The following is a 12,578-nucleotide window of genomic DNA, read 5'->3' as shown; positions in this document are numbered from 1 at the left end:
TCAAGGCTGGGAAACCCAGAATAAATATTTGAACAATCATCGGTTTCTGTGCCCGGCTGTCTTCGGTCACAGTTCCATGAAGCTAATGATACAGTCAAGATTCATGACCTTTCACTCTCTCACTTTCTCTTTTGCTCCGTTTTCCTTTCCCCCTCTTTCTCCCCCTCACCCTCAGAACATTTCTTTGCTGCCTCATATTCTCTCATTGTCTTTTGCCTCTTGTCACACTCACTTTTGCTCTCCTGGTTTCCAAAACGAGGGAAAATGCAGTCAGCGGTATGTTTCTGATCTTTCCTCCAAAGAGCCACAGAAAGGACATAATGCTAGAGGTCACATGATCACAGGACAAACCCATAAAAAGTCCATTAAGCATGGAGGCCTAAGTGCTGTGTTGTTATCTAGTTGGCAGGTCCTACAAACAGAGGACCATGGAATAGTTTGACTTCAGACAGCACAAAACCCGGTATCCCATTCCGGTTTGAACCATTTAACGCATGACATTCTCTGAAACCCCTAAAAGATTTATCTCAGTCTTTTCTCAGAGCTAAACTGAAACATTTCTTCTAACTGTTGTTAATTGTGGTCTTTTTATTCGACTATTCGTCTAGTTTTCTCTTCTGTCATTTGCTAGTCGCCGGGCAGCAGCAGCCACTTCAGATTCGGATTATTTGTGGCAAATGTGGACAATCATCCTCAACAGACGAAACTGCTTAAGGCCACGTGGTGAATAACACACATTCAGATGACAAATTCTGCGTCGACTGTTACATCTCAATTCCTATTTCGTTATTTTTGTATTTTTTAAATTGGTAGCATCTATCCTTAAAGGTGTTTTGATTGCATAAAACATGTTTCTAAAACTCTCAAACAGGTGGAAACTCTTATAGAGAAGATGCTATGGCTGTATGATAATTTAGTCGTTGAGTGTGTTCCTCATAATTGCTAATTGTAACTTTACACGAAAGCATTTGTTTTCAGGAGGTGAGTTCAATCAAACACTTAGCTAACACATCTAAATTATGCTTTCTAAAATGACTAATTGCGATAATACAGATAAGACATCCTTCAAAAGATGCTCCGTGTTGAATGACTTCGAGTTCTCAAAAACTCTCAAACACTGTTTATCAAATTGTTTGATTTAATTTTCGTTTTCATGTGGCAGAAATAAGTAGCCTACAGTATTTTAATGCCTTTTATTCAGGCTAATTGTATGGACCTTGACACGAGCTCCAGGTGTGGTCGAAATGGGATATGTGTAGGCTACTAGGCTACTTGGATTTTGAGTAGGTGTAATGTGAAGTTATTAGGTTTAACTACTTGAAGAAGTACAGCATGCCAAGTGAAACCTCACTATCTTTATTTCCAGAACAGACAGGCTTGATAACTCAGAAAACAGAGGCACACTATAGATATTTAGCTGAGGTCCAGCGTGTTTACAATATGGTTCCATCGGACCAACTCGTTGCCTTTTTATTTACACGATTCAAAACAAGCTTATTTTATTATTTATTTTCACACATATTGTGCTGTTCCATCTAAAATAATTCATACAAATCATGTTACATGTTTATATACATTGGGACAAAAAAATATATATTTAAAAAAAACTCTACTGTAGAGTTTATCCATTGACCAATTTATTTAAAAACGTTTTATTTATGATAATTAATAATAAGTATTTATTTATTTACGCCTGTATATAATTTAATCGTAGCCTAGTCTGGACCTTCAAAGAGTAAAAATCAATTTAGTCAATACAGTTTTCGCTGCTATGACGAGCTATAGCCTAGCTATATAACTCACGTGTAACACAAAAATAAAACTTGTAAGTCAAACTGTTTGGTTTCAGAGAAAGAGAATTATGCCGGTGACGGATGTCTGGACTTTGAATCATGATGTGCCAATAAAACAATTTCTTCGATATTTCATTAAAACATTAACTAAGGTATAGACTAATGCGATCTTTGCTTAGGGAAAACATACAAAATAGCCTAGTTTTATAAAATGTATACATTTTCGTTTTTTATTCGTTGAGTTATTTCATTTATTATTGCGTAATAAAGGCGGTTGTTTTATCCGTACTGACAGTAAACAGGGAGAAATGATTCCATTACTCTCAAAATAAGCTGGACATCAGGTTTCTGCTTTTAAAGCATAGATGAAGCTGTGACGTTTATGAAAATGTTACATTTATGTTGATTTAATTACAATGCAACAATAACGTCAGAAAAAACAACTAAATTCATTTTTCTAATATTACACCGGTTAAAGAAAATTAACAAATAAGATAATTAATAATTAATTAGGCTGTTTTAATAGGCTATTCAATTTGCTGTGGTTTAGATGTCTATTCAACAAGATTAATGCTGTTATTTTAATTTAGGCCTATAAAATACATTTTTGAACATTTTCAGTACCTCAAACACATTTTAAAAGGTTATTTACGCGTTATCAGGAAATGTAAAACGTGTCAAACCGCGTTGAACGAAAATTTGATTGGAAAGTGATTTATTATTATTTATTAAATAGGCTATAAGGCTATAATATATAATGTTCGCAATATCAGTGTGTGTCTGAAATATGTAGCGCAGGTAACATTATCAGGTGAGCTGTTGAAGCTGTTTTCTACAAAATAAAGACTCAAGGCTTCGTGCCTTTCAAATATTTACTTTTAATACACAGCAGACCCGACGTTGCCTATATTGGTTTTCGTAAATGTATTTGCAGAAGAGTAGAACCTGAAATTAACATTATGTAAATTTGCACTCTCTTAATAGCTTAAAGTTCACTCAGTTCCAGTTATTTGCTCGTGTTTTTGAGAGGAAATTAAAATCAAGCCTCGTTGTATCTTTTTTCGTGGTTGAAATTGTTACATAAAGACTTGTTTCAGTCTCTTACACAGACACATAGCCTATAATGTTCTGCGATCCGTTCACATATAGTGATTTAAATTATCCCAATACCGACCACTGTCTACCAGAACCTCACAAATACCACTAGTACATCTATTTTTAATAAACATCATATGCTTTGTGATTGTGTAGCATAAAAAATAGCATGCATACATTCGTCCACTTTAGGCCTTCTATACTGACAGGGCTATAGGACCAACAAACAGTACGACGGCTGTGGTTCAAAACTTGAGGAAACATTTTTTTTTTTAAGCTGAGGAATAATGTAGGCTATCCCATTACCGGTTGTCTCTATATCTTCGAGGTAAATTTAGTTGTGCATTGAATCTTCTGGGTCTAGTCAGTGCACCAACCATTCTCACATTCGCCTGTTTACATGTTGACTTTGTCTTCAGTTTAGCTTTTGTGAGAGGGTCGGACAACGCTGAACGCTAATAGCTCAAGAAACCTTAAAAAGATCAAATAGGGACTTGGCGCCTAACATGCCCGTGTTTCCACGCCACCAGCGAGGTTATTTCCTGTGCTTTAGCGAGCTTATACTAACGGCTGCCCTTCGTTAGCCTAACTAAAAATGACATGATTTTTTTTTTGTTTTGTTTATCCTTCATCTGTGCATCTAATAAACAGCTATAATGAATGTATAATAGTAATTTCGAATTTACCAATTATTAAAAAGAATATTCGTGAGGCTGCATGATATTATTCATGAAAGTGACAGTTTGTGAGCTATCCTATTGTAAATGACTCACTGTTTCAATTTGCCTGTTAACTATTTTAAAGGATCATTCCAAAAAGAAGGGAGTTTATTAATTTAACCGCAACAAGAAACTTACACATTTTTGTTTAAATATATCATGTTTAAAATGATCATGCCATTGGCTATGGGCTAGCCTACTCATTTAGTCGCTCATTCCGTGTGCTAATTTAAGATGAAAACTGATTTGGAAAATAAATGAATGAAATAAGACTGGTAATGAATCATATTAGGTTTTATATAATTTTTAAACAATATATAATAGGCTATAACTATAATAATGGTCTCCTACTAGTTGATGATAATAATAACAATAATACAAAGCCTGAATATTAGGCTACCTCTCTCTACTCTAGCTTCTCGCTATTTAATTCCAGCAGTGCCAGACCTCTGTGCCGACTCATCAAATAACCAGAAATGTAATGGAAACTTTGATCAAGAGACGCTCATGCTAAATCTGTGGCATCACAAGCAGTATAATACCTTTGTGCTCCTGTTTACAATGTACCCGGAGATGTGTGGTCGTTTCCTGCCAGACGGTCTAGCCTTCAATGACAACCAGGGCCCTGGCTAGACTGCAACTTTCAACTTGACCTTGGCCTCCAGCCGTGTGTAACTCATATGTAAACGAGTCTTGCCAAATTGTGGGCTGGATTTCTAGCCGTATAGAGTAATAAACTGGTGGTCATTTTCATAAAGTGCGATTTGTTATTTGACAATTTCATGGGCTCGAAATGGTCGATGGTATTACAGAGATAGTTCGCTGTAGCTGTGCAGAAGAAAAAAGCCACTTTAAGATTTTTTTTTTTTTGTTCCTTGTTTAATTTGCATGAACAAATTCATTGGAAGACAAAAAAAAAAAAAAAATGAGACTGAAGAAATTATTGCTTTTCTATAGGCTATTAATTAATGAACCAAAACAGTTGCAGCCTATGTTAATACAAAATAGATGGTGCTTGAAACGCACCAACTAAAAAAAATAAATAAGCTATCCGCGTTAGCTTTTTTTTTTACTTTTAACAGTATTTTCATAACAGAATAGCCTATGATATTTACGATTTTGCAATTTTACTATTAAAATGTATACTTCTAGGCTAGATAAAGGTAGCTGCGTAAAATGTAGTCCCATTGCGCAATGGAATGCCACTTGGTTTCCTCTTTAGGATAAAGCTTATCACCAGAATCTTTATAGGTATTTTTGACCAAATCCCTCCACTTTGTTTCAGTTCAGTGCAGTATGTTTGTCTTGCTAGATCGGCGTTATCTCCAGTTTAGACGTTTATCAGCCTCTTTGCATGTCACGTGCCTCCGCTCGTCCAATAATAGTTGGATCTTGACGCACACGGGACGCATGGGTATCTGTTACTCCACTGATCCACTGCTTCTCTTTCAGTCTTGGGGAATTCTAAAAGAGCTGGTAGGCTCCATGTAGGGCGTGCTATGACAGCGTCTTTACTCCTCCATTCCCGCTGGATTGACCCGGTGATGTTTCTCTATGACAACGGCTTGGATGATATGAGCAAAAACATGGAAGGATTTGTGGGAGGCAATTTTGCTGCTAATCAGTGCAGGAATCTTATTGCCCACCCGTCTTCTCTGGCCCCGAGCACAACCTACTCGTCGAGTGAGGTGCCAGGGTCGGGCATGGGAGAACCTGTCAAACAATGCAGTCCGTGTTCAGCCGTGCAAAATTCTCCCAGTGCTTCTTTGCCCTATGGATATTTTGGCGGCAGCTACTACCCGTGTAGGATGCCCAAGTCTTGCACGCAGCCCACCTCCTATGGGGAAAAATACATGGACACGTCTGTTTCTGGAGAGGAGTTCTCTTCTCGTGCTAAGGAATTTGCCTTCTACCAGGGTTACTCGTCTGGCCCTTACCAGCCTGTACCGAGTTATCTTGACGTGCCAGTCGTACCTGCGCTGAGCGCCCCTGCGGAGCCACGACACGAGTCTCTTCTGCCTGTTGAAACGTACCAGCCCTGGGCAATCACGAACGGATGGAGTAGTCCGGTGTACTGCCCAAAAGATCAAACACAGTCAAACACCTTATGGAAATCGTCTATTCAAGGTAAAAATGCTTTATTATGAGAAAAAATTTGAGATTCAGTAAGCGTAAAATTGAGCTTTACATACAGGCCTAAGAAAAACAAGGTTCTTATCATTGAAACTGATAGTCTATTAAAAAACGAAGGCACTTACTAGAAATTATTCATCGAAAAAATAGGCTACAAATGTTCTATAATTTGTAGGCTATTCTCACCACATTTCGTGATTGCAAATAGTTTTTAAATTTATGATAATTTAATGTTTTTTTGTGTTTTACTTGAGGCGTTTTGTTGTTGTTGTTGTTGCCTCGGAGACATATCAATGTGTTTTTATCATATGGTGCAGCCTATTATTTGACATTTCTGACATCAGCATCTATTTAGGCTACTTGTACGGCTTTTACAATCAACCTTATTTTGGTTTCTGACCCCTAGATACTGTGTCAGGTACGGATGGAGCGTCAGTGCGTCGAGGGAGAAAGAAGCGGGTTCCCTACACCAAGGTTCAATTGAAGGAACTAGAACGAGAATATGCCACAAATAAGTTCATCACTAAAGACAAACGAAGAAGGATATCTGCTCACACAAACCTGACCGAGCGACAAGTGACCATCTGGTTTCAAAACAGGCGGGTGAAAGAGAAGAAAGTGGTCAACAAGTACAAGGGCATCAGTTAAGGTCTGAAATTTTTTAAAAACTGAAATACCAAAGGGGTATAAATGGAAGGACCTTCGACATTATTTATTCTGAAATCCATTCCATCATCTGTTCCACTTCACGAGACTATTGCGGAGATGCGCAGGAGGGAAAATGTAGCTGTGTACATATTACCAATACACTGACATTGATAAAAGCGAAGATACTGCTCAAGAACAATGTACCTATATTCACCACCTGATTTCCTTTCTTTTGAATCTATAATGTCTTTGACAGAAAGACGTGGGAGGAATGTAAATTCACAGTGAAAGAAAATCAGTGAAGTAAACAGACAAACCCATGGCAATTCGTGTATTTTTTATTTTTATTTTTACACATCATCACGTTTCCATAAAAACAACTGTACATTTCAGACTGTGGATTCGCATATGTGCTAACTGTACACTAAATTTACCCCAAGACTGTTCTGAACTTTTCTTTTTCTTTTTTAACCCCATACGCACATTTGTAAATACAAAGTCGCTTTCAGGCTCCTGCGAAATATACAAATTCTCATGTGTTACTGCAGACAGTATGCAAATAAAACTCCACATATTAAGTGATGTATTTCAATATTTGTATCTATAATTATTCCTAATGTCAACATTTCTTGCCAAAATGTTTATCATAAACATAACCTATATTAAATCATCTATTTATTTTTAATGTAGCAATTTATATAGCTAATTCAACTTCCAGAAAATAATGAGTTAAATAGAGGGATCGTCTTCTAATAATGAGTGAATGATGGCTGTGATATTTTTGTCTTTCCCCAAATCCCTGAGAAGTGATTTTTCAAAGAACAATTGTTCTACAATTACCCTTTTCCCTTGAGCGTAACAGTGCTGCCATCTAGTGGCACAAATATGCATTTGCCTTGACTTCCTGCAATTGGGTCATTGTTCCTCATAGAAGTATTAGAGATCTGATATCTACGAATAAGAGGTTTATGTGTTTGTGTAGTTTGCAAAGCACCAAAAAGTTATTATAATCAGTTTTCCGTATTTTCAGTTATCTGATTCTACACTCTTAGAAGAAAAAGTTCTATAAAACCTCAAAGAGTTCCGTCAGGCGCTTCTTAGTACCTTTTAGTGCATGGTTCCCATCATGGCATCTTTTTAAGGATTTAGTTTTAATTCATTAATTTTGTTTTAATTAAACTTTATGGACTGAACAGCTCGTAAACAGAGAAAATCAGGGGGGAAAAACGTTAAACATGAAACTATTATGCTAAGACATCTCTCCTTAGAACCTTTTTGGCATAAAGCGTTCTTTAAAATTGAGTCAAGAACCCTTAGTATTCCAGAAAACCAATTAACCTTTTCTTCTAAGAACTTTAAGATTCCAAAAACAGGTAAAGTGTGGTGGTAGTAATATCACAGTGTGTTTGTGTCGGAGTTTTGTGTGTTTTTCCTTACCTTGCAAATGAAGCTACTTTAATCTGAATTTTATAGTCAAAAATAAAAATCTGAAGGAGAAAGAAGTGAGTGAAAGGCAGAGGACTGAGGATGCCTGGTAGCTACTGGCGGTATGTATTTTCTTCTCCGTATATATGATCTTTTTCACACAATGCTCAATTTACTCAAATGCAGCTAAAAATAGACTCCCAGTTTAGCTTTTGGAGTCACTCTGAGGTAGGCTATGTTTTGCATTTCCACAATAAAATTACAAAATAGGTTTTTAACTATTTACTAGAATAAAAGAGTAAAACTTACTAGAATAAAAGAGTTTCAAGTATTCACGTAATTTAAAACAAACAAATGAACAAGAAAACAAAAAATAAAAATAAATAAATCTACGTAAAAAATGGCTAAATACCAACAAAACGTCTCGTTAAAATCAGCTTCCACAAATTAGAGAAAATCCAAATGACACCTGATTTCTTTTTATTAAAAACAGAAAGTGAATAAACAGACGTACAATGTACTTACAATAAAATGTGTGAACTGTGAAGAAAAATTAGTACACTGTAAAAAAGGTATTGTTGGTTTAAATTTAAAAAAGTAAGTTATCTGGTTTTACAATCTTGAGTTCATTGAAATAAAAAACGTTTGAGTTATAATATAATAAAGGCGATTGGTTTAATCAACTAAAAAAACTCAAAATATTGTGTTAGCCTATCTAAACCACATTTATTTTTGAAGTTGATTTGACAAAAGAAAAAAATGTGATAAATCATGAAAATATTTTTTTTTACAGTGTAACATATCATTTTCAGTTTCAAATTAATTCATTTCTGACAGTCTATTAAAATTATTTTTTTAGAAACGTTGAACTATTAGCATATTATAGTCTACTTATACCCAAAAAATGCATTTTCAAATACAAACTCTCGGTGTACATTGTTCAAGTTAAAGGCAAACCAAAACCACCAAGACATCAGTTTGTAATTTTAATAATACGACACAAACACACGCACCAGAAATTAAATGCAATCAATAAATAATCCAGTCTATTTTGTCTGCTTGCCTTTTTATTTTTGCTTTTTCGAAATTAAGTAAGTCACATTGTATAACAACATTTCACCGCCAACCTTTTTTTATTCTGGAAAACGGTAGCAGTTAATTTCTGCACAGCTTTTTAAATGATTATTTAAAGAATCAGAAAGACTTTTACTTTTCATCAACTTTTTGTGCTTGTTACAGAGCTTGTACAATTGCATTTCAAATAAGCTGACACATTTTTATCGTTTCATTTTATGTTTCATTAACAATTGATATTTAACAATTATTCTATTCTGTTCTATTCTATTCTATTCTATTCTATTCTATTCTATTCTATTCTATTCTATTCTATTCTATTCAATAAATGCATAAAATAACAAAACCTTTTTGAATCGTTATGGAACTTGTTATGGTACAAGTAATTCGTAGCCTATATCACTGTATGAAGGCTTCTGAATAGTCACAAATAAATGATCAGAATCTATTTGTGGGATCTGAAGGCAGCCTATGAGCTGTGGTCTTGAAAAACGTCTGAGCAGACGTAAAGTGTGGAGAGAACTACATATGGACGGGATCCATACTTTGCGTTTCAGTGTATCAAAAGGCATTTCAATTTGGACTCTGCTGCCACCCAAAGGCACTAAAAGAAATGGCATTTCATTAAACCAGCGCAGTTCTCAACATTGGGGATGGTCTGTGCGAATTGAATTGATGCTTTTGTGAATTTTTGAGTGTTTAACATTGCTAAATATTATAAAATCTAGCTTATCGGTCAAAGAAAATAGATGATGTTTATATAGCCTACTTTCGGATATGAAGGATATATTCATTTTACAAATATATAGACTAATGTATGATGCCAGAACACACATGGATACGAAACCGTAATATGCTATTAGTGTCTCAGTACTTTACTGAAATATCAAGCAACAACGACAACAAATCCATTTCTTCCATTGCTCATACAAAAAGCAACATTTCAGCGTTAGGTGCTCGTCGATTAGGGTACAAGTAATTTCTGCAAGCGAAATTGTATAAATAACTAGGCCTATATGTTTACGAATAAATTATAAATTAATTATTTTTAAAAACATCTCATACACAAAGCGTTTAGTAGCTAAACTAAAAAAATTCCTTAAATATTCCTCTTGATACTAATATTAATTTATTAAACGCGCCTTTACCCTAATTAATATTTAAATATGTTTCAAATCAAAAGATAAACATAAATCAGAAGAAAGCGTGCTATTAAAATGTTTTAATGCTTTTTAGGCATGTTTTATCGCATTTTCCTCCAGTGAAGGGCGCATAAAGCCGATCATATTAGCCAGTTTTATTTCACTTGTTTGGTTTTTATGCAGGTCTGCGCTTCTGGTAAATTTGGTCCCCTGTAAAACTATTTTTTTTTCAGGTCAGCGTGGCATCAACATCTATACTCACCAAACTTTACCGAGCAAGTGCAAGGCAAAGGTTGGGTTTAGGTTCACCCATTACCAAACCCCGCTATCCTTCTTCAGCAAATGCTTCGAAAACAAAAGCAGGGGGGCATTATTTTCTAGATTTTTAATATTTCATACAAATCACATACTATTAAGTGGTTACAAAGCAAAAACGTATAAAGACAGGACATGTCCAAGTCTAAATTTTCAAAGAGCCTTTGTCTTTATCGTCCTAACTATGGAAATATTAAAAAAGTGGGCCCGTAACTGCACTGCGACAAAACATACAGTGAAAAGACAATCTGTGCTAATTAAATCCACCAAAGAGTAAGGACACCCCGACAGCAATATCACATTTCCACATCAAAATGACACTGTCGTTTCTTTTTTAATCTTAAATCACAATTAAAACCGCTTTTCCAAGCAAATGAAACTGGACTCTATTCGATGAATGCATTCTCTTTTTTTTAATAGCTATATAGACTCTTGCAAGATTTTAAATTATTTTGTCATATGATGGCACGTTTATTTCTATATGGCATTAAATTAATTTAAAGTGCTATTTCTATTTATAATCATCACATTCTCAAAGTTTCTAGACGTCATTGAACATATAAGAACACCTTTGTAATTTAAATATCTATATCTAAATTTGTTTAAATTAAATGAATTGAGATTAGTGTTGTTAAATTCATTGTACGTCAAATAGGATTTTGCGCGAGCTTTACCGCTTTTACACAACAACTGAACGACTTACAATTTCAGAGGAGACCTGGGTTGTTAAAAAATCCAAAAAACACAGCTTTTCAATGTAGATTGACATAAGCGTCTAACACGGAACAAATTTCATTTGTTCTTAAGTGATGACAAATTGGCTTGGACTGTATCAATTACAGTGCTTCTCAAGAAAGAAGTGCTAACTTGATCCAGTGCCAAAAGTTATCGGTCATTTGCCTAATTCGGTTGAGTCAAAAACAATGCTGAAGAAAATGGCAAGTTCCGTACAATACAATTAGTCTTCTCGTGGAAACCCTTAAACCTCATCCAGGGCGCTGTTTGGGCTATTTGTAAACTACCACTTACTAAGTGACCATCACCCTTGAGGTCTTGCTCACACACTCTTAAATAAACCAAAACTAAATGTAAAGTTTAAACTGTTTCTTTGTGGAGTCATATGGAGACAGGCGTGGGTTGGTGAGTAATTCTACACTGAAGGACATCTTCTAGCCTATTTTAACCTGCAACTCTAATAATAGCAAGGTTATTGTTACTGACCGAAACATGCATGATAACCTTCTATCAATATGTGCATTTGATCTTGTGGATTTAAGCCTGGAAGAAGCTAAAAACATGACTCTCACCCGATACAACGCACGGGGCCGTTGTCTCCCTTTAATATACTGTTACCCGTGACTTCAGGTCTCATTGAAGTTCACGAATTCCAAGTAGGTGGCGTCTCATGATCACTCTCCGACGGCCATGGCTTGTCTGAGCTGACAATGGCTGGAGGAAGATACCAAGAGCACCATAAAACCACGTCTATCTTGGACTGGTTTTAGTTTTTGTTGCCTCCCAACACAAGATTATTTACACATTAAAAGCCCTAATACCAGAAAACGAAATCAGCGTTGGCAATAAAGGAAAATGCAAACCATTGTAATCTCTCAAAGAGCGCATTTCGTCGCTGAACATATCTTTTTTTTTTTTTTTTTTTTTTTTTTTTTTTACATATTCCTGTTAGGCTTTTTTGTCCAGTCTTCACTTTTTATTTTCTCTCCTTTTTATTTCTTCATTAATTTGTGTATTTGGAGATTTTCGGCCATTGTTCATCGTTTAATCCAAAGTAATTCTAAGGGGGCCATAGTCCAAGCTTAAACTTAATGGGCCTCAACTGTGTTTTCAAGCCGCTTCACTGCATGACTCTTGTGCCCAACCCGGGCAAATTCTGCCTTTGTCTTGCCTTATTCATATAGCTTACCTAAAGATTTTTGGCAAGCGTCAAACGCTTTATGAATTCCCACAGGAGAACGCTAACTTGTAGTAAACTGCGTTTTTGAATAAATATGTGAAAAAATACAGAAAGAAACAAATATATGAATATATATATAGCTAAGATGTGTTTGAACCAAATGGCGCTCAAAACAAGACTTGAAAGACATGAACGAACGTGTAATATATTCATATTCTGTAATTAAATAATTCTGCAGTCAAACTAATATTAAAATATCATATTAATACTAAAACTATACTTTCTAAATGCATTGGAATTTTATGTAATTTTAAATAAT

At 35.2% G+C, this 12,578-nt stretch overlaps 1 protein-coding gene across 1 annotated transcript; it reads left to right on the top strand.

Moving 5' to 3' along the window:
• The first annotated feature begins 4,604 nt into the window (after positions 1-4,604).
• Positions 4,605-7,090, top strand: hoxa13b (homeobox A13b). Its single transcript, XM_048154168.1, has 2 exons — positions 4,605-5,734; positions 6,147-7,090. The coding sequence occupies exons 1-2, from the start codon at positions 5,107-5,109 to the stop codon at positions 6,386-6,388; spliced, it is 870 nt and encodes a 289-aa protein (XP_048010125.1). The 5' UTR covers positions 4,605-5,106; the 3' UTR covers positions 6,389-7,090.
• Positions 7,091-12,578: the final 5,488 nt, after the last annotated feature.

Source organism: Megalobrama amblycephala, linkage group LG13 (genome assembly GCF_018812025.1).
Source record: "Megalobrama amblycephala isolate DHTTF-2021 linkage group LG13, ASM1881202v1, whole genome shotgun sequence".
In the NCBI taxonomy this organism is placed as follows: Eukaryota; Metazoa; Chordata; class Actinopteri; order Cypriniformes; family Xenocyprididae; genus Megalobrama; species Megalobrama amblycephala.
The sequence above is the reverse complement of the archived record's forward strand: the minus strand, read 5'-3'. Positions and strand labels throughout refer to the sequence as shown.